At 43.9% G+C, this 21090-nt stretch overlaps 1 protein-coding gene across 1 annotated transcript in view; it reads left to right on the top strand.

Moving 5' to 3' along the window:
- Window positions 1-5415: 5415 nt before the first annotated feature.
- LOC135234519 (teashirt homolog 2) overlaps window positions 5416-21090 on the top strand; it is a 65204-nt gene continuing 49529 nt past the window's right edge. Inside the window, exon 1 of the mRNA XM_064299208.1 lies at window positions 5416-5968. Within this exon, the coding sequence (XP_064155278.1) occupies window positions 5929-5968 (40 nt within the window). The 5' untranslated portion in view covers window positions 5416-5928. The remainder of the gene's footprint in view (window positions 5969-21090) is intronic.

Consider the following 21090-nt stretch of genomic DNA (forward strand, 5'->3'; position numbering starts at 1 on the left):
CCAGTAAATCTTGCAAGCAAGCAATACTGTTTTACCGACAATTGAAAGAGATGCATAAATGAATGCTGAACATTTTTACAGAAGACATATGCAGGTAAATGCAAAAGTATTGGGACAGTGACAATTGTTTTTGTTGTTTTTGGTTTTGCCTTCCAGCACATTGGATGTGAAATAAAACAATGACTATGAGGATAAAGGGCAGACTGTCAGCTTTGATTTGAGAGTATTTACATCTATTTTAGGGGATCTGGTTAAGAATTACAGCCCTTTTTTATACACAGTCCCCCCTTTATAGGTGAGTAAAAGTAACTGGACAATTGTCTGCATCTTGGCAAGCTGTGTGTCTTTGCATCAGTAGTTCATGCTCAAAGCTAAAAAAAAAAAGGTCTGGAGTTAATTCTAGGTGTTGATTCCAGAATTTGCATTGCATTTAACCGTACATCCACGACAGAATGTTACCATACACCATTTATGTTTTTGAAGAGAAGAAAGCAACTCACTCTTAACATTCTACCATTGGTAAAGTCGGTGGTCTTCCTCATCTCTCTGAAACATGGGCTTGATTACCAGGTAAGCATCTGCTGCAAACGGTACATGTACGTTGTTGCACTTTGAGCATAATTAAGCTAAATCCCTAAATTTCCTTCAATCACCAGCTGTCCGTTTCACGTGCAATTTCAGCTTGGAATCAGAAGCAGGTTTGCGCTCCCCAACTTCCCCGAGCCTTTTGGTGTTCACTAGAGGTAGTGCATTTTAATTAGGCCAGCGAGAGAGGGGGGGTTTGGGCTAGGCTAAAACCACACACCTGATCCACCAAGCTACAAACGGTAAAACTGTGACAAAACGTTTCATCCTGTTGTATCACGATCATTTGCAGAAATGGTTCCCCAAACTTGGGCCTAAGCCTCCCCATGCATGCTGGATTTAATTTCAACCCCAATTCGAACCCAAATTCCAAGCATGAGCAGTCATGTTTTTTTTTTATTTTATCACATGCATTTAATACCCAATTAAGGATGAGGATGATTTACCCTCTTACTACGCACTGATGCTACATTATTTCAGATAAAGATATTCATGCGATATTCCATATTCATTTAAAGACAACTTTTTTCTGTAATGCTTCATACCTTGATTGATTGATGGACCTACTGTACAACTGAAATCACAAAAGTACTAAATGCAAAAATAATGGGCACCCGGTCACTGAAACTAAGCCATTTGTGGAGAAGCTCCAAGTCAAGGCAACTGCACTAAACTGGCTTTGTGTTAAAATAAGATTTTAAGCATTAAAATGTGAACGTTAAGCACCAAATTGTGGCAGAACTTCAGACACGTTTAAAAAACGAGAACCAGTACACACAGGGGGCCAGCAGTAGTTTGGGCTCCACAGCATGAATGCTGTGATTTGGGAAAGTGGTTTCATGAACATCACAAATTTGGTGAATCAATGATAAGCTCTCAATCACTAACTAGTTTAAGACCAATAAAAAGGTTTTGCTCCCCACCCCAAAACAAAATTGTTTTAAAATCAGTGTTACTGCAGCAATGCAATGTCAGTTAACTGCCATTGTGCAATTTTTATCTGAATTTATTTTTGATGATTCGACCACAACTGATCAATTTATTACCTTTCCATAACACATAAACACACACACAATCACCCACACACACTCACCTTCAACTGAGAAGTGGTATGTAAAAGGATAATATGAATTAAATATGGAAGCCCTTTTCTTCAAACATGTACTGTACAGCACAATGATACAGAAGAACAGCTGTACAGATAAATGAGATCAAATCCGAGGCTGCATTAATAGCCCACTCCGATTGCATTTTAAATATCACACGCACAACGTGAGTGATTGATTTATTGTTTCCTTTACAGCTCTCCCCCACTGCTGGAAATAACTCAGATCTGTACGGCACTGCAAACAGCACACATAACGAACGTGTGACATGCTGAGGGGCTCAGGAAATCTCCGGAAATCTCACAAGGGCCACCAAGCTCTGCAACCACAAATAAAAATCATCCAAACTTTGGACATTGAAACGGAGTAAGTTTAGTATTGTTGGACTGTGGCACCTCACCGTGCTCCAAAGGCCCGGGGCGCGGGGCGGGATGGGAGTGCTGTACTCTGCATTTAACACGGTTGTGCAAAGCAGTAACGCTAACGCTTTTGCTAAAGGGGGCACAGAAGACGGGGCGCCCGTGTAAGGACAACAGAAAGACCAGCCTGGCCCGAACCAAACCGAGTTCCCTCTCCACCATGGCTAATGTGTGGTGAGCGTTCTGGCGCAAAATGGCTGCCGTGCATCACCCAGGTGGGCGCTACACATTGGTGGTGGGTGCTACGGGTCAGTTCCCATTCACCACTGTGAAGCACTTTGGGCGTTCGGAAAAGCGCTACATAAATGCAATGATTCATTCATTTCGAGTTCGCCTGTCGACCTTCAGAATTCCGAGAGATGTGCGCCTTGCTTTTTAGCGCTGGGAAGGGACGCTGGGAGACAGAATAAATTTAAGAGTGACTCGCTAAGCATGCGGCACCGGGTCTCGCACACACGAGGCCGGAGCCTGCGTCCACCGGCTGACTGCCGGCGCAGGCATCTGAAGGTGAGGTGGCGGGCCCTTGTTTTGTGTTTTGCTGCCTGCCGCCGCGCCGCTCTGCTATTTCAGACCTCCTGGGTAATGTATGCACGTTATAAACAGCAGTGTCAACAAACGAGGGCCTCAGGACATGCATACGATTCCCAGTCTCTCGGTGCGGCCATGTAAACACGTGGCTGTCTGTGGGTGAAATAATCAGGTGGAAAGACTCTCTCTCCCGTTCCAACATTTCGCCCACTTGCATGCACACGCGTGCACGCATACACAACATGTGCACACATACACACACGCTCAGACGAACATACATAAACGTAAACACACACATGCACACATATACACAAAAAACATGAATACATACACACAGACGAATTGACACATATAATCACATGACCATACACAAATGTACACAAACACATAAAGGCAAACAAATATACACACACATATACACACATTAAAATACACACACATACACAAAAAATGAATATATACACAAAGGCAAATTAACCCACTTGCATGAACACACACAGAAATGCGCACAAACAGAAACAAACACACAGAGAAAACACACACACACACACAAAACATATTCACTAGCACATAAAAGAAACACACAAGAATGAACAAACATATACAAAAACACTCACATACATACAGTACCTGCATACACACAAATATGTATACATGCCCACACACAGGCACACACACACACACATACACAAGCACAGACAAACACACGCACAACGAAGCCACACGCAAATCCACAGTGCATACGCACACAGGTGCACAGTAAAATGTTCAGCGCTAAATCATGTGGTCCCTATTGCACTCACATGCACTCTGTCAGAGTTGAATTAACACTCGACATTCTGCAGTGTGCGTGCGTTATAGGCACGCGTGTGCCTGCCCTCCCTCGAGGCCACGCCCACCCACACAGGTTCCTGGGAGACGGGGATGGAGACAGACCAGCTGTCGATAGCGGGTAAGCGGGTCATGCAGGCGCAGATAAGGGAGGGGAGCCGGTGTGTGCGTGTGTGTGTGTGCGTGTGTGTGTGTGTGCGTGTGTGTGTGTGTGTGCGTGTGTGTGTGTGTGTGTGTGTGCGTGTGTGTGTGTGCGTGTGTGTGTGTGTGTGTGTTTGTGTGTGTGTGTGTGTGCGGGGCTGTCAGCGGGAGCGCGCTCCGTACGCAGGGCGCTAAAAGCTGCCAGACAGGTAAGACCGGGGTGGGTTCGCGGCGGTGATTGATCACGCGGGTTCAGCGGGAGTTCAGGAGAGGTTCTGGCATGGCGGGAGATTGACATGTGTACGTTGCGAGACGGGGAAACAGACGAGGGGCGTGAGAGCAAGGCCGCATCAGACGGCATTTTGAAACGCGGCGCGCGGAGTTTCAGGGAGGATGAAAGCTCGCTGTGTGGCCCGTCGTGTCCTTAAAGATCTTTCTAGGCAGACCGGCGGATCCTGGAACGCTCCAGAACTTTCCCCCACAGCCAAGTATCTATCTAAGCACACCTGTTTACACTGAATCTTGGCTCAACTAATGCTGAACTCGTTTAACTAGCCCTGCCTATGCTCCAGCTAATATTATAGCCTCTCAATCCCGTCCTGCATGGACTATGTTATGTTGTTGTTTACCTACTGGCAGCTACTGTCACTGTGGCATTGATAATCTGGTATCTTCTCTGGCCTTTGCTTAAAACCTTCATACATTCGCTTCCATAAATCACCCTAAATAAGAGCTTTTTCATGTGGCTAAATGAAAATGTAGCTTGTGTGGAAGTGTATACTTATTTCTGACCTTGATGGTCTGGAAGGCGGTTTGGGGCACATAAACCTGCGCGGGCTTCAAGAAAAAAGAGCCGTTCTGAGTTCCTTTTTATGATCCGCCCACCTTCTTCTGCCTGGCGGTTTAGATGCACTATAAAGCCGTTTGTCACACACGGCGGCGGGCTTCACGTCGGCCAACGGCAGGGTGAGCTGCCGTACTGAAGGGACGACGGAAAACGACGGGACTTTCATCACAAACTCGAGGGTGGTGACGTCAGTGACCATAACAGACTCTGCCTTCTCAGAAAGTCTCAGGTCAAAGGACTATTGTGTGCTTTGAAGTGGCAGTTCTGTCTGTTTTCAGACATGCAATTTCCATTGGTCTGTGAAGTAGACTACATCTTTAAGTTTTATTATGGTAACGGAATTGGACCATGCCTAACATATGAAAATGATAACAAAAGCTGAGGCCATGGCCATGACACACATTATCGTGACTTTTCCCTGTACAGAAAAAGTAATGATGAATATTCAGAGAAGTTTTATTCCTCAGTACATTTTGATTTGTTCACGGTATACATGGACAGCGGTGAATGCAGTAGCTTGAACACATTTCTGAAATAAATACGGGAAATAAACTAAGAATTACGCACCTATCTAAACATTTATGTGATCGCATTACATCTTTCCATCAGTTTCATTTCAAAGCTATTGAATAAGACCACAGGGATCAAATCAATCAATTTCACAAAATGAAAAGCAAATCTGACGGTTCAGCGCGAATACAAAGATTATTCAGGAAAATAAATAAATAAACCTAGTTTACAGTAGCACATGTGATCTGTCATCTGCAAACGTACTGTATATTCTAAAAACAACTATTTCAATTTTTACCAGAATGACACTGCTATAACCACGTGACGTTAGCCCACTTCAGTCGTAAAATATTGCCCATAGTTGGATTAAATAAATAAATAAATAAATAAGTAAATAAAACGAACTGACGAAGGATCGCTTCCCTTTTCCCTTCCACGCCGTTTGCTCTCACATTCCGCATGTTCGCTCCGGCCTGTCTCTTTAATAAACTCGTGGTTATCTAGTGTAACAAATGTCTCGCTGCCATCATCAAGTCCAGGCGAGGAGGGAGGAGTTTTTAATGTTCAGTTTGTTCTGTGGATCGATGTTCGCTGGCATCGCCTCGCCCTGCCTGTGCGGTGTCTGATATAGTATTACATTCAAGAGCTCCTCTCTGTCCTTTACTTATAGAGAGAGGGAGAGAGGAGAGGGAGGGAGACTGGCATCTGACAGCAATTGCTCTCTGGTTTCGAGAGAAGAAAAAAACGGAAAGAAAAGAAAACAATCCGCCATAGATCTGGGGACATAAGTGAATACCCGCTCCGAAATCTTCTTTTTCAAGAAACGTTTCTGATACTGGATTTTAAACAAGAGATCAGAAGTACTGAGATCAAAAGAAAGACTCGCTCTTTCTGTATGGACTATCTCAGACCGCATACGAATTTTACCTGGGCAGAGTCAACGTGAACCACGAGTTCAAAGATGCCAAGAAGAAAACAGCAAGCACCGAAACGGGCTGCGGGTAAGGGGACAAATTGACTTGGCTATCATAACAATCTGTCAGTTATAGCGAAACGAGTGTAACATGCATGCGCTGAATTTCGGATAGACTACTGACATTTGACTACTTCGACTCTGACTGAATGTGTGCAATTGGTACCTCCGTCTTTTTCTAAGGAAAGCGCAATTCCTCGCACTTAAGGAACAAACCGGGCAAAACAGTTAAATAGAGACAACTCCACTGCACTGTAACCGAACAAGGTGTAGTCCGTAGCCCTTAAAACATCAATTCGTCCTCAAACCTAATTTTTTCCTGATAGAAAGTAGTCATACGTGACAGTTTCCCCCTAAAAATGTATAGTAAACGAATCGTTGATTCGTACGCGCTAGTTTCTATTGTTGTCCTAAGCGTAAATGTTGCATCCCATGTTTGGTTAGCCGATTTCGGGCTTTCTGTATCTTGTCTGAAAATACGTTGTTTAAACTTTTAAACTTGAAGATGTCCCTCGATTTTAAAGACGCCAGCTGTAACGGACTGATGTGGGAGGGGGGCGAAAACATTTTACACTCAAGTCAGATTTCATTGTTGAACTCACAATGAACTCCAAAACCGGAATATATGATAAATGAGATCTCTCTCTCGCTCTCTCTCTCCCCCCCTTTCTCTCTCTCTCTCACACACATAGGCTACACACACACACACACACACACAAATAGCATTATGTGAACTTTCAGAAAGACGAGATTGGGGTAATTTTATTAGTGACATTTAGGGACATACATTGGCCATACATAACGGGAAAGTACCCAGTTATATGCAACAATGGGGGAACTTTTTGGTTGGGTGAAAGTCCTTTATGTACTGTTAAGTACGCGATGTGGTAGGATTAATTAATTTTATGGAAGACTGTGAACGTCAGTGATCAAATATTACATATTCCGAACGGAAATATTTTGCTTTTTTGGGTTTTGTTTACAGTCGACCATTTCAGGCTTGGGGGTTCGTACAATAAAGTTGATTTTTTTTTAATCCCGACGGTACCACTGACAAAACACTGTTTTTCCATTTTATTGCTTGCTTTTGATTTGACAGTTGATGGATTACCTGTCACGTGGCAGTCATTGATATATTTATTCCTGATGGATATGAATAAATCACTCACTAGCGTAACCCATGTGTACCGGTGACGCATTGCACTCTCCGGTTTCCCCTCAGCTCAGACATATTCAGTAATGGTCTTGTATTAGTGTGTAATGTGGCCCTTTTTTAAATACATCGGTATAAAATGAAAAGGGAAAAACAGGAGTAATGTCTAATGTTAAGGGGGAAGATCGAGCCTTAGAGTAAGGGATCGTCATCAAATAATTAATTGTACTTTTTCATATATGTCTTCAAAACAAACGACCTTTGGAAGCGGAAACATATAATAATAATAATAGTAATAATAATAATAATAATAATAATAATTCAAAAGCTATTCACTATTTTTAATTTATTATGTGTTGACTATCGCTCCCTTTAATGTGTGTTAAATGACGAAAACAACACCATAAACAACATATCGCTGGTATAGCGTTGTTAAAGTGGCACGTGGAATTAGAAGTCCACGATGTTCAAACAGACAGACAGTAAGGACGAATTACTAATATTGTTGTTATTAGTATTCTTTTTCTTCTTTTCTTCTTATTCTTTTCTTCAGCTGCCTTCATCAGCTGCTACACAGAATGAACATAATTATTGTAAAATAATTGAATATCCTAAAATCTGAAGAAAACAAGCAATAACAATTGACATGGGCCTTAGATTCTGACAGAATGACTTGTAATATGATTTAGTTCTAAAATCCTGCGATTACCTAGAAATCCCAATGCAGATTTTCAGCTATTGGGATTTAAAAGCCCCTTGTAGCACCTGTCACTTTTTCAGTAACTATATAAAATTGCATGTTTTACCTGGCTGGAATCTTAATTTAACAGAAATGAATTGCATGTTCATAGATGATATTTTGCCAACATATGACAATTCCACATTTTGCGTAAGCACACTGCTAATTCACTGTTACAAATGATAAAAATGTAGATAAAAATCGGAATAAATACACTACTGAGGACATTGTTTTAGCTTCTGGGTGTTGTTACACTGGTTTCGTTAATGAAAACAGTGAAGAAATTATCGGTCTTTATTATGGTTTAAAAATCTACTTTCCAGATGGTGAGCTTTGTGTGCCAATAGTGGCAGATCCTTTTAACCTCTCAAGAATCGGAGACCTTTATCTAACAGTCCCTGCTTTCACCCCCCACCCCCCCCCACCCCTCAATTACTCCCCCTTCCCCACACACACACACACACACACACACAGCCCTTCCACCCATTTCTTTCACACTTCACTCAGCAAAAAAAAAAAAAGCTCCTTTTCTCCTCCCAGACAATACACACATGATTATTTTGAGAACTTTTGAGAAGATTCCTTAGCGATCCGTTTACACGCTTCCAGCCGCCTCGCCTGTAATCTGGTAAATGTGTCAGGCCTATAGAGAAATAAGGCTTCCACAAGAGTTTCTTCATTGTTGAGGTAATTGTCTCCTCTCTGACAGGCACATTCATCAGAAGCTTAATGGTCAATCAAAAGTTGGCAGGCAGAGTGTTTTCATTCTTTCCTATCCACTACATTAGGAATACTTAATCAAAATGTCTCCGGGTAATGGCCGTGAGGAGTTCATGACTGACTGATCCGTTGTCTGCGCCGATAGAAAATTAACAGCTCGGTGCTAGAAAGATGTGAGCCTGCAGATAAACAAATTGTGCATTAATATTTCATCTTCGAGACCTGGGATGTGCTATCAGTGGCGGAATATTCCTGGCTGCGTTGTCATTTCTCTTTCTCCCTCTCTCTCCGTCTCTCCCGCTCTCTCTCTTTTTATATTCTTGAAGGCTCTCTGCAGCTGTAACTCATTTCGCTTGATGAGTTTACTGGGGCTGCTGAGAGTGACGACAAATTGATTACCTGGCTGAGCAAGAACAGGGCAAAAAGACGCAGGCTGACAGTCATGTTATAATAATATGTTTAATGATGTGTGGAGGGGGAACAAGGAAAGAAAAGGTATTAAAATGAGACCATAGAAGATGCAAAAAAAAAAGGAAAGGAAATAATAAGTTTCTGAGAGTCAGCGATCTTAAAGCCGCAGTATCCCCTGTCGGCAAAAAAAAGCCATTTTATTTTTCTTTCTGCCGCAAAGACAATATCGCTGTGGTTTGCTGTTATGAGCGGCCAATGTCGAGGCACGCTGTTTCACCCCAAGTAATTATGCAATCGGGCAGCAATTAATCTTTATGAATTTGAGACAACCGGCATAAAAACGAAGGTCAGATATAACATTTATTTTATATTTTACATTTTAAATTACGGGTTTATAATAATAAAAAATCAAGACGCACGGGCATAAAATGACACTGTCCAGTGACATATTGTTTAGGCATCGCTGCTTACTCTGGGCTGGCTCCCAAACGTCCCTTTTTAAAGTTTACAGAGAGTACGAGAGGGCTTTCCATACAAAAGCCTGAGTTCAGTTCAAGTTTTATTCATTTCTGCCACTGCCGGTCTTTGTAACAATAGAATTTTCCGTGATTTACGATCGAGAGACTCGATTTTGTTGTTGCTCTGAAAAAGGGCCATCTTGTTTTTTTTAATTGTTTTTTTTTTTTTAATCGGGGGCCCACCCCTACGCCGTTTCGTGTCGGGAGGAAGTGTTTCCGCTATTGGTTTTACAATAATTCTGAGCTTCGAACCGTTAGCCCAATTTGCTGTTAACAAGATAAATTGAGGAACAGACAAAAGCATTAAGTGTTGCCGTGCCAGTAAGTGACTGACAGCAGCTTCTGGGAATTGGCAGGCTGGAAGTCCTCCTAAGTGGTTTGTGCTGGGAACCCGCTCGGATCAAGGCAGATGTTGTTTATCCACCTCAGGATAAACAAAAAAAAGAAAGAAGTGGCCTGATGAGGTATCGCAAAAAAACTCCGAGACGTAAACCCGAGAGAAGAGATGCCGCTGAACTCTGTTACCCGTCCTTCCGTCAGCGCTCGCCTCCTTCTGTTACGGACCTTCCCGGGTTCGCCTTCTGTCGTTTCTCTCGTGACTGCGTGTCACGCGGGTGGGCCTGACTGCGTCGCCGCTCGGCCATGTTAGGTTCATAGCCTCTTTTCCCCGCCTCAGAGCAGCGGGTTGTGGGGCAGGGCCGCGAGGGAGGGCGTTTCGTTTGAAATGGCGAAGACGTCCGCGCAGGAAAAAAATGGGCGCCGGCGTCCATTTCAAAAGAGCAAACGAGCAACAACAAAAATGCGACTGAAGAGATGTCCCGTGATTTTTTATTTCATTTATTTTTTGCACTGATCGTTTCCTCACACGCACACACCTGACGGCTGTTTGCGTGCCTATATTAGGAAGGGTCTCGAGTGCCGGGATGGGGCGAGGTCGGTTAATCTGAGAGAGGCCCGAAGGCCACGTTTCGGCCAATGACGTCCTGCGAGGACTTTGGCTTATCAGCGGAGGCCCGTCGAAGGTCACGCTCCACCGACAAGCTGAATCACGGAAACGGAGGTCACCAATAAGAGCCAGGGTGAAACCGGGGCGACTCGGAGATCACCGCCCGCTTTTAGGTCACCGCCAGAGAAACACGAGTAGCCGGCTGGCCATCGGCAAGCTATCCAACGCATTTTTTTCCCACCAATAAATATATCGATTGTCCACCGCATTCCTCACAAGACCTAAAATCACACCCTCATAACAACATAAACAAAATGGTTGAGTTTTTTTTCTTTTTTTTGCTTTAATCTCACCCCATCTGAACCAGCATACCATAGAGGTGACAGGTGTAGATAATGGTTTGTGAGCCTTTGTTTGTCTGAAAAGCAGACGGTTTGGCGCACTCTCTTTTGTTGTGGGGTGGGGTGGGGGTGGGGGGGGGGCTGGGTATGGGAGGGGGGGAAATGCAGGCTTTACTGTAGGTTGCCCTCGAGCAGTGCAATGGGCTCTTCCTGGCTCTCTCTCTTGTACCCGCCACCCCCCTCCCCCCCTCCCACCCGTTGGTCTCCAGACGCCATTGCGCAGCACCTGGAACCCCCAACTTCCCCCACCTCACCTGTGCCGTCTCCTCGGAGACACGCCGCCACTTTCCAGGCAAATGGCACAATTTGATTCGCTGGTCGCTCTTTTCAAAGTGGATAATGATTCTGTGCAATTATCAGTGTGGAGAAGCTATTTCTCCTTCTTATTGTTAATATTGCTGTTATTATCTTTGCATATTTGTCTGTCTTACCTCACTAACATGGTGACATTGGGCAGGTTACCAAGAGTTTATTTCAGGCTGAATGAAAACCCATTATTCCACCCAGACATGAAAGTATAAAAATAAATTACAATAGTGCTTTTTTTCCCCCTCCTTGGTCCCTGCAGAGCTCGTGATTCAGTGTTTGAAAGTGGACAAAAGGACAATTGGTACCATGCAGCTTTTTGGTGTGTGAAAAATCAGCCAGGTGGAGCAAGCTTAATTTAAAGTCGCGAAAAAACACCTTTCAGTTTCTGCGGTGTTTGATTACGTGAAGGAATGTGTTGCGGCAGTAAGAGGGAATTTAAAAAATATATCTGTATTCCCACATCAGGCGAGTGAGATAAACTCGAGCTTATAGCAAAAGGGTGTGCGTCTGCCTTCGCTGGCGTGAAAGTGCTCAAACGCGAGGCCTACAGTTAGTCATAATAAGTGAAACGAATGGCTTTGATCCGATTGGTCCGTAGACTGTTTTTGCGAGGCTGGGGCTATCTCTGTCAGCCATATGGCTCCGAAAGTTGCGTGGAACAATCGGCGTCCGATCGAGTTACCGCCAGATCCCAGATGCATTTCTGAAGGTACTCAGCGGATCAGGAAAGGGGCTGTTAGCCTTTTGACTTTAAAGAAAAGCGTCAGAAAAAAAGAGAAAGCGAGGGCGCATCGGGTTGCAGATCACACGCTCGCGCTGACCCCGGCTCACTCCGAACGCAGGAGTGATTTTGGGTTTTACAGGTGCTCCGGGTCGACCAGCTGAGCGTCGGATACGCTGCCTTTTGATAGTAATCCTTTAGGAAGAGGACGTCTCCCGGAAAAGAGCCGGCTTTTCAGCAGAATCTCAACGGCGCCGACGGCGGGATGGATGTGAACGTTCGCGGAGGAAACGGCTGTAATTACGCTATCCTGCTCCTAATCTCTGTCTGACTGTTTTCAAATGCGCGCGCTCTGTTTCCCTCCCAAATTAAGACAATGTGCGCACCTTAGGTACGGTACTTTCATGTCAGAAGGAATATAATTAACCCAGTCCACAACATTGTAGTGCTCTATTGTGACTGAGTACTGCGCGCTGCATTTAGTTATCATACGGACTTAATTAACACACGCTAGCAAACGCGTCTGGTAATGTGTGTGGCTCAAGCATACCTTGAAACCAATCCATTTAAGATGTCAGCAGTGCTCTAGCTTAGCACTCACGATTTAAGTACTAAACAGGCAAATTGAAATATGAATATTAAATTCTGTAAATCATTAATGGCCTAAGAACATGCTGTGGTTTCTTAAATTCATAACTAAAGCAAAATGCAGGTCGGTCCAGAGTAGCCCGTCCCCTATGTTAGCGTGTACGGCGCACAATAACAGCAGCAAAATAACGATCGTTATAATTACTGCGGTTGTTCCTGCAGATGGACACAAATCTGATGAGGAGGAAATTGAAAGGGCCGGTGGAGGCTTACTGAGTTGGGAGGAGCTGAAATCTCACGCTGTTCGGTCTCGGTGAGGGACCTTTTCCTGCTCGCTTTTAACAAACGGATGTTGATAGCTTGGGTGTCTAGAGGTGCTCACAAACATCAAATTTCTCCACAGTGAAATTTCTGAATTTGTGGCCCGCTGATGAGGAAATCACATTTCGTAGCGCCCCTTCATTTTAAAGTAGAAAGCATTTTTGCTCCTGCTAGTGCAGGATTTAATGCTGGTCAATACTGTCACAGGTTTCCATTTTGTGACCCATGACCCGTTATAGCTGCGGATACGCGTCCTCCTCGTCAGACCTCGTCAACCTTTAACCTTGCGTGTTTTTAGCAGTCTGGCAGTCTGCGGACGGCGCAGACATCGCTGTGCGATCGTATCGGCTCTTCTCTGTTCAGAAGCAGCCTTGACCTCCTATAATCCTGCCGTCTGATCCGCTCAGCAACCGTCTCTCAGCCAAAACATAACGCCATTTGCATGGAGTGCCTTACATGCTTGTTTTGTCTACAACATTTCAGTTCAAAAACAAAACCTGCTAGTGTTTGTGTTAGCTGTCGACTGTTTATTGTTCCCTGTTAATTCTTCCAAGCAGGAATTTTATGAAAATAAAAATTGTTTGCACAAGCTCAAGTCCTCTGCACCGTACCTGACGCGTCTCCAATCGAGTCTTTAATTGGACCCAATTAAGATTTATTATATAAATTAACCTCTCGCAATTATTGCCAGTTGGAGCAAGAGACATGATATTTGGCTAATAGTGTGATTTGTAACAATTACTAAAGTAAACTTTTCTTTACACTGTACACATGTGTTGTAACGGGGAATCTGTCAGTCTCGTTTCTGAATGACATAAATCAGAGAGAAATATTGCCAGAGAGAATTAAGTAGGGGCAAAAAAAAATCTGACAAAAAGCCATTTGCACATGCATGCCATCAAACACCAGGTTGAATCATTATACAGCCACCTGGGATGGAGTCCACATTCATATAACTGTGTAAAAACAGATTTTTTATTGAGTGTAGTATCATTTTTATTGATTATAGTACTTCTTAACTGCAGTTGTTATTTGTCTTAATCTCCGTTATCTGAATTAGGCTAATTGATTAAACATTCATTGTTGTCCTTCGACAGTAATAGCAGAGAGGATGGGGACAGTTATGTTCTACCTCCTGTAGGGTTAGCCACCCTTAGCATTAGCTAGCTTCGTCTGTTTAATCTTTGCTGCAGTCTGCTGAATTTTTTTTATGCTGGTGTACTGTTTCCTGTAACATTTTCCATACAACGTTGTCGTTCTAAATGCTGCCATATTTCACAAATGAAAAAAATGAGAAAAAACATGCGATTTCCTTCAACGTAACGATTGTTTTTCAAAAGTGACCGTGCATGACTTTTTGTGGATGGCTGTTGGACTGCATAAGTGACAGACAGTCAAAGGCCTTGTGGATTAGGTTAGCCAGGAGTGTTGTGCGGTGTGTGTGCGCATGTGTCTGTGTGTGCATGTGCGTGTGTGCGCGTGTGTGTGTGTGTGTGTGCACACAGTTGATGCTCTTGTGATTATGCAGATTCTCACCTGCTGTGCTGATCATTAGCATTTTGCATAACAGCTTCCTCAAAGCTGCAGGTGTCATGGGTCCAGGACAAATTCCTGTTCGTCCGGGAGAGGCCCGGCAAGGCCCGTTGCCTCCCCATCCAGACGTCCCAGTTAACCGTGACAAAATTTCAACCAATCACATCCTTCTCAGAAATTTTTAAACCCCACCGTAACGCCTGATAAACCATTTCACTGTTCTGAAAGGACCTGCACCGGGATTCATCTCCCTCCGCTCAGACATTTCTTCCTTTCATTTCTTTTTTTTTTTAACAAGAAAGGTAGCGAGAATCAGCAGTCCTTCCATTCCCTCTCTTTTTAATTGTGATTGGTTTTTGCCGCTGAAGCCGAAACCGCTTCCCGAGCGTTAATTATTTTAATGTTGCGCCAGAATAAAAGGGCTTATGAAAGAGTGGTTTGAGGCGCCGTTCAATCTCATTGTTCCCTGTGAGGGAGATGTAATGCCAAGTGTGAAATTAAGATATTTCAGCCCGCCGTTTGTCACGCGGGGTTGAGTCCTGCGCCGCCGCCGCCGCCGCGGCTTATTTCTCTGTGCGCGGAGCAGTGATGTCACTCCCACCGCGGTCGCGCGCAGCAGACTGAACGCCGGTGCGGTACGCAGGGCGGGGCTTAAGTTAAAAAATGCGACTTTGTGTACAGCGCCGGGTTTGCCTGGATGTGCGCTGCGTTATTCAGTCTGCGCTGCTCGTTTGCAATTAACCTGAACTGAGAGGCTCGTCAACGGAAAAAAAAAACGAATTAGGCCGTCGGTAAAAATCGCACTGAATTGAGGAAAAAAAATAGCTCATAGCTACTGGGTGTAATGGAGTTACGCCGTATGTAAACAAGGAGATGGCCGGTGGGGGTGGGGGTGGGGGTGGCGGGGGATAATCCAAGCCATCTCACAGGGCTAATGTCCAAAGAGCCTCGCGTTCTGAACCTCATGGTTTTGTCTTCATTTAACATTGAGGCTGATGGCTTTTTGACAGCTTTATAGCTGACGAGCTCCAGGACCAGTCACGCGGCGCAATTACGTGTGAGCTAATTTGATGAATCAACTTGATGTTCTGCGGCTCCCAGTTGGCCTTCGCCAGCGTATGCTCTCAATTTTCGACTGGAGGTCAAAAATAAGCTTTGAAATTTCGCTAATCCCATCACATACGAGGAAGGTGTCTCCCGTAATAATGTTTGGACATGCACACTCGACTAAGTCCCAAAATAGAACCGAGGGAGGGAGGGGGGTGTACGGCAAGGTCTCTGACAAGCTCTCTCAATCAATGACTAAATAGCCCTTTAACTAAAGCCTGTGATTTTCCAGAGCATTCCTGGTTACTGTTCACTCCCCTCCAAAACAAGGAGTTGTTCTCCAAATACGGTTTGACTGTCCAGTGAAACGGGACATTGACTGCCCAGATTCACAGGGCGATACAATTAATGTGTGTCTATAAAAAAAAAATAAAAAAAAATAGTTTTGAGTCATCGTTCCATGTTGGTGCAGTGATGCTTTTAAAGCTCTTACAGCAGAAAAAGTCAGTCAGCTGATCTCAAGGACGAACTGGAACAGTGTTCATAATATTGAAAGGTTGAACTGAACTGCATGTTACTGACCTGGAAGTACCATGCAGCCACTGTACCGCCCTGCTGGTTAGTACCGTTTCCCAGAATTCTGTGCCACTGCAGGCTCTTCTGCACACAAAGGCCCTCTTTACCGAGGGTGCACTTAATAGCTCCTCTTCAATGAACCACTGCAGCTAGGCCCGCACAGTGTCTCCTGCTGTACTTTCAGAAACTCTGCAAGCCAAACCATGAGAGGAGGGTGCAGGGCACTGTTCAAATATGCCAGTTCCCCCGTCTGTCATAGTTTTTACCCCGTCTCCGTAGTGTACGACAGCATTTTTTTGGCCGTAATAGTAGCGAGACTGAGACCCATAGCAGTTGTGACAACTCAGGTTGTCCTCCATGAACAGAGAACGCAGACTAGTCCTTCAGGAAGAAACGCTGACGTCCTGATTAAAGGCACCAGGGACCAAAAAAATAAAGTAACAATGACTGCAATGCTTAAAGTGACACTGCTGGCTATGTCTCCTGCTTCAAACTGACCTGTGTAATAAATCCTTGTTTAAGGGGAGCTGTGCAGCTCATTAATTTGAAATGATATTATGAATATGCAATGATTACTAAGATCAGACATTTTAAACCAGTAAGTCGCTGAGCGTGCACATTTTCAGGACCCCTACAGGGTGGGGTGTCGCCGGTTTGTGTGCACGAGAAGGTATTCATGCGAGCGCTTGTTTATCTGGGTATCTGTGCAGGCTGCTCGGAAAAATATCTCCTTCTGACCATACTACCAGTCAATTGGCTCTTGCAAGGATTAATACTGCACACGATCATAAACAAACTGTAAAGCCAACCTTCAAAAAAATGAAGCATATTGAAAATATATTGAAATAAAATATATATCGGTACTGCAATGCCTGACAATACATAGAGACATACATATTATTATTATTGCTAGTTTCAGATATTGCAACAGATGCGAAGAGAAATATACCGCTGCGTAATATATTTATCATTACACACTTATCATTACAATATACTGCAGGTGACACCATTTCCACCACTTCCATGGCAAGCGTCAGGCCGAGAAAGAGCATTTCTGTTCGTGAAGGTCGAGCCGCGATAAAGGCCGCTTTGTGTGAGGCCCGCTGCGCTGTCGCCGAGTGTGAGGGCTGCTATCACGTGCGGCGAGTCCAAACACAGACGTTTTCAAAACGGGCTGAAAGACTGTCTGGGCTTGCACCGCGGAGTAGCAGGCCCGCTGCTCCACGGCATCTGAGGCGTAACGCAAGCAAGGCGCCCGACGTGCTCCGCGTCGATAAAACGAAGTCAAAACAGGACTGCGGAATTGGGACGGCGCGGCCCTCCGATCTCCCCGCTCTCTCTGCGCTCCTCTCTGCCGCACGTAAAGATCTGCCTGTCGCGCAAATGGAGGCCGTGGGCCAAACTGCCTGTTTTTCCAAGCGAAGGTGCTGTGTAATTACTCCGCATCAGTGTCCGTTAATGACTTTTACCCCCTCCCCCCTCGGATTGATTGTTTTATGGATGAACATTCAAGGCAAATATTTAGCAATGGATTATAGAAGCCTGGGAACAAGTGGAAGTCAGTCATTCAGTTGCTCAGTTGCTTAACGATCGCGTCTGATCGGCATATGGATACGGTTATTCCTGGATCACTTTTAGATAAAAATAATTTAAAAAAACTGCTCACACTGAATATGAGGTACTGCCATGGGCGGCGACTGAAAACTGTAGCGGTCCTGTTGTTTGTTCACTTGCATGAGTTGCTGGGATTTTTTTTCTGCGGAGTGAAATCTGTCGTTCAGCCGTTCCAAATTCGGCTGGCGCCCCGTCTCCCCTGTACCAGAGTCACGCGTGGAGCCGGAGCCGCAGTAATCCCGCTAATGCAGGAAGGTGAACTCTGCCACCTTTCTCCCTCCTCCTAACACGCCCAACGCCGTTATCCTGTCGTCTGGGCGTAAGAGAACGGACGCGTCCTGATCTTTCAGATTTTGTCATCTTGACAATGTTTTCCTTTTCGGTTATCGCTCCTTTTTCTCTCCTATTCCTGGCGGCAGGGGGGGGGGGGGAGAAAACAGCAAAATTTTTGAGCTGTAAAAAGTAGTTTACAAAACTGAAGCTCGTGCTTTTTAGTCTGCGGCGTGCGGAGTGAGACAGAAGGATGATGAAATGTAAAACGCTCATTTGATAGTTTTTTTTTTCCTCTAAAGGAAGGCTGCCGCTTAGCTGATGTATTAACGGTGTCTACATCACGCCAGTCCTCAATATGACAAAATCTGACTGGGCCCGTACGAAAATATCTCCCTGCTTATTTTAGTGAGACTGGCTCTCTGCTCCCTTTTTCTGTTGTAGCAGGGGTGCTGCTCAGTCAGAAGAAAAAAAAAAAAAATCAGTTGAAGACGTGTTGATGATTAAATGTCTAGTTGCACATCCCCAGCTTTCAAAACTAGTGATGTCAGCACTTGGAAGCTGTAAAAAAAAAGTGTGCCTGAGTGATTTCATTTAAGAAAGTTTTTTAGGTTAGCTGATCATTATAATATTTTATGGCTCCTCTGGAAAAAGAAAAAATTGCTATAATTATGTAGAGATTCTGCCAATTAAGTGCTGTGAACACCTGAACCAATTACCAATAGTCTGTGCTTTACAGGCTGTTTAATTATTTTCTGCTTCGATAACAAAATGCAACCATAAACATAGTTTAATATTTAAGCATTGTTATGATGAAGTGTATGGAATTATTTATTATTAACAGTTCAGTTAATAATGTATTCATTTATGGAGTATTTTTAGAACAGTACAGCAGGTAGGCTAATCGGTTATATTTCTCAGGAGATTTTGAATGAACAGCAGTGTAAGATTTTTCAAGGTTATTTTCCTGACAAATCAAACAACCAGAGCACAAAAGATTTGGGTTAGAGCAGCTAACTTTTCTCATTCTGAATTTGCAGTTGGATATTAGGTAGATGCTCTGATCCTGAGCTACTTACAAAGGTGCATACGTGGAGTGTATGCACTATACATCTCATGTTAACAGCTTCCAAAAACATTGGTGGACATTTTGAATGGGTAGCCCATGCTCGGTATGGCAATCTGAACTAATGGGAATCTACACAACCGAGTAGAACATCAATAGCACTAAGCAATACTGATCCATATATAGTGTATGCAGGTTTGTTGTATTAATCTATGACGGACCTCAACAATAATGGATTCACTTTTTTTAATGTTATGTTCCACATTCAAAATGACTGGGCAGATTGTAAACGCACTGCATAGTAATGATATTAAACTTATATTAAATCCTCCCTCCTAAGATTTCAATTGGCCAGTTGGAACCAACTCGAATTAACACAACTACTAAATTATATACCGAATGTTTTAAAGGAAAGATTCAAATTGATGGAATGTTTGTTATTAAAGATTTCAAAATGCGAAAAAACAAGAGGGGAAAAACTTGTTTATTATTTCCCATCAGGCAGATTTCCCTTAAATTTGAAATTTTCCCTGAAACAAACAGGAGCCCCTTTGCCATTTAAAAAAAATAAACAGAAAAGGAGGATTTCCCGAAAGGCTGGATTTAGGGCTCCTGATTCCGGCTGCATGTGATTTATGACACGCAGACAGGGGCTTTGTACAGGAAGACTTATGCTTAATTGTGGCCCAACTGTATCTGACTAAACCATAACACAATGCCAAGGGCTTCCTGTAAGACTCGACTTATGAGAGATTCCTGTAATTTACATGTGGGTGTAGAATTATGTCACTGGCTGGATATGAGTGTAAATGTTTTATGACTGACAGGCTAAGATACATTTCTGGCAGTCTGACACATATAGAAAGAATTAGACAGCCCATTGTTTGTAGACCCTTAAAGAGGCTGTACTTGAGTAGGTGGGGGATTTTCGCTTTATTTCAACTGCTGAATGAAGATTTTTCCATTTGATAGAGGTGCACACTTCCTAATGCCTCAATCAATGACCACAGCTTAATTCCTCTGCTTCTTTTTGCCAAGAGATTACCCTGCTGTTGTTGCACAAATGTGAATTATTACAGGAGTTGTGTAAGAGCCCAAGCTGAGATTTAGTAGTTTGCAAGCCAAAGTACATCACCTTCCTTTCTGGGCCCAAAGCCTACCAAAAAAAAGCTGTGCTTCGCCACATGATTCTAGTAACTGTTTTAATTAATTGCCTAGTATAAGTATTTACAAATATCAGCCTTTGCATTAATACACATTGCATTTTTCACAAATCGTAAAGCTAAATCAGGATTAAAATAATTCAAATTAGAAATGGGAAGCACCATGCATTGTTATTTGTTACTGTATCTTGCTAGTGTGTAGTAGTGTATGCGTGTGTATGTGTGTGTGTGTGTGAAAGCAGTTATAGATGCCTCTGAAAAACTAAAATTACACAGCATGCTTCTGCACAGTATTCAATGGTTTAGAATTAATTTAAATGCATAATTCTACAAATTCTGCAAATCATAAATATTGACTGGGAAGGGAACTGTTTTGAAGAAATAACTAGCTTATTTGAAATTAATCGTCTGTTCAAATGTGCCAATGCAAATCAATCAAAAGAACATTGTATGTAAAAAAAAAAAAAAAATCATGACAAGTAGAGGCTATTCTCAGACATCTTCCTACGAGTCTGTCTTTTTTTTTTTTAAAGAAAAAGACGAGGTCCCAACACTGGTCCTTGAGGGACTCTGCCTCCTGCTACTCCCCACATTCACGGTTTTTCCTGGATGCGGTTGGCCTCTCCCATTTTCCCCACGCCTCGTACGTTTTGCGCCTCGTACACCTGCTCCCCACGCCCCGTCTGGGCCAGCACACGCTCGCGTGACCTTGGGCCTCTCGCTCAAAACCGGCGCAGGATTCTCTGCCCCCGGCGGGCTTCTGTCCGCACTCTGCCTCCGGGCAGCGAGAGCGAGCCGCCTCGGCGGGGGATCGGATGACCACCGCCGACCCCGGGCCGGGACGACCTCGCTCGGCTTTTAGCGAGCGCTCCGAGCATCTCTGGTGGCCCCGGGTGCAGTTTAAGCTCGGGGCCTTTGCGGGATGAGCACTGTAATACCTGACATTACACTGCCAGGGATAGTAATTAGGAGAGAGAGGAGGGGATTCTGTTACAGAGGTACAGTCAAATCAATTCTCTTCCTAATTTGGCTCCAGGAGATTTGCGGTGCGGAG

Source organism: Anguilla rostrata, chromosome 11 (assembly GCF_018555375.3).
Source record: "Anguilla rostrata isolate EN2019 chromosome 11, ASM1855537v3, whole genome shotgun sequence".
Classification (NCBI taxonomy): domain Eukaryota; kingdom Metazoa; phylum Chordata; class Actinopteri; order Anguilliformes; family Anguillidae; genus Anguilla; species Anguilla rostrata.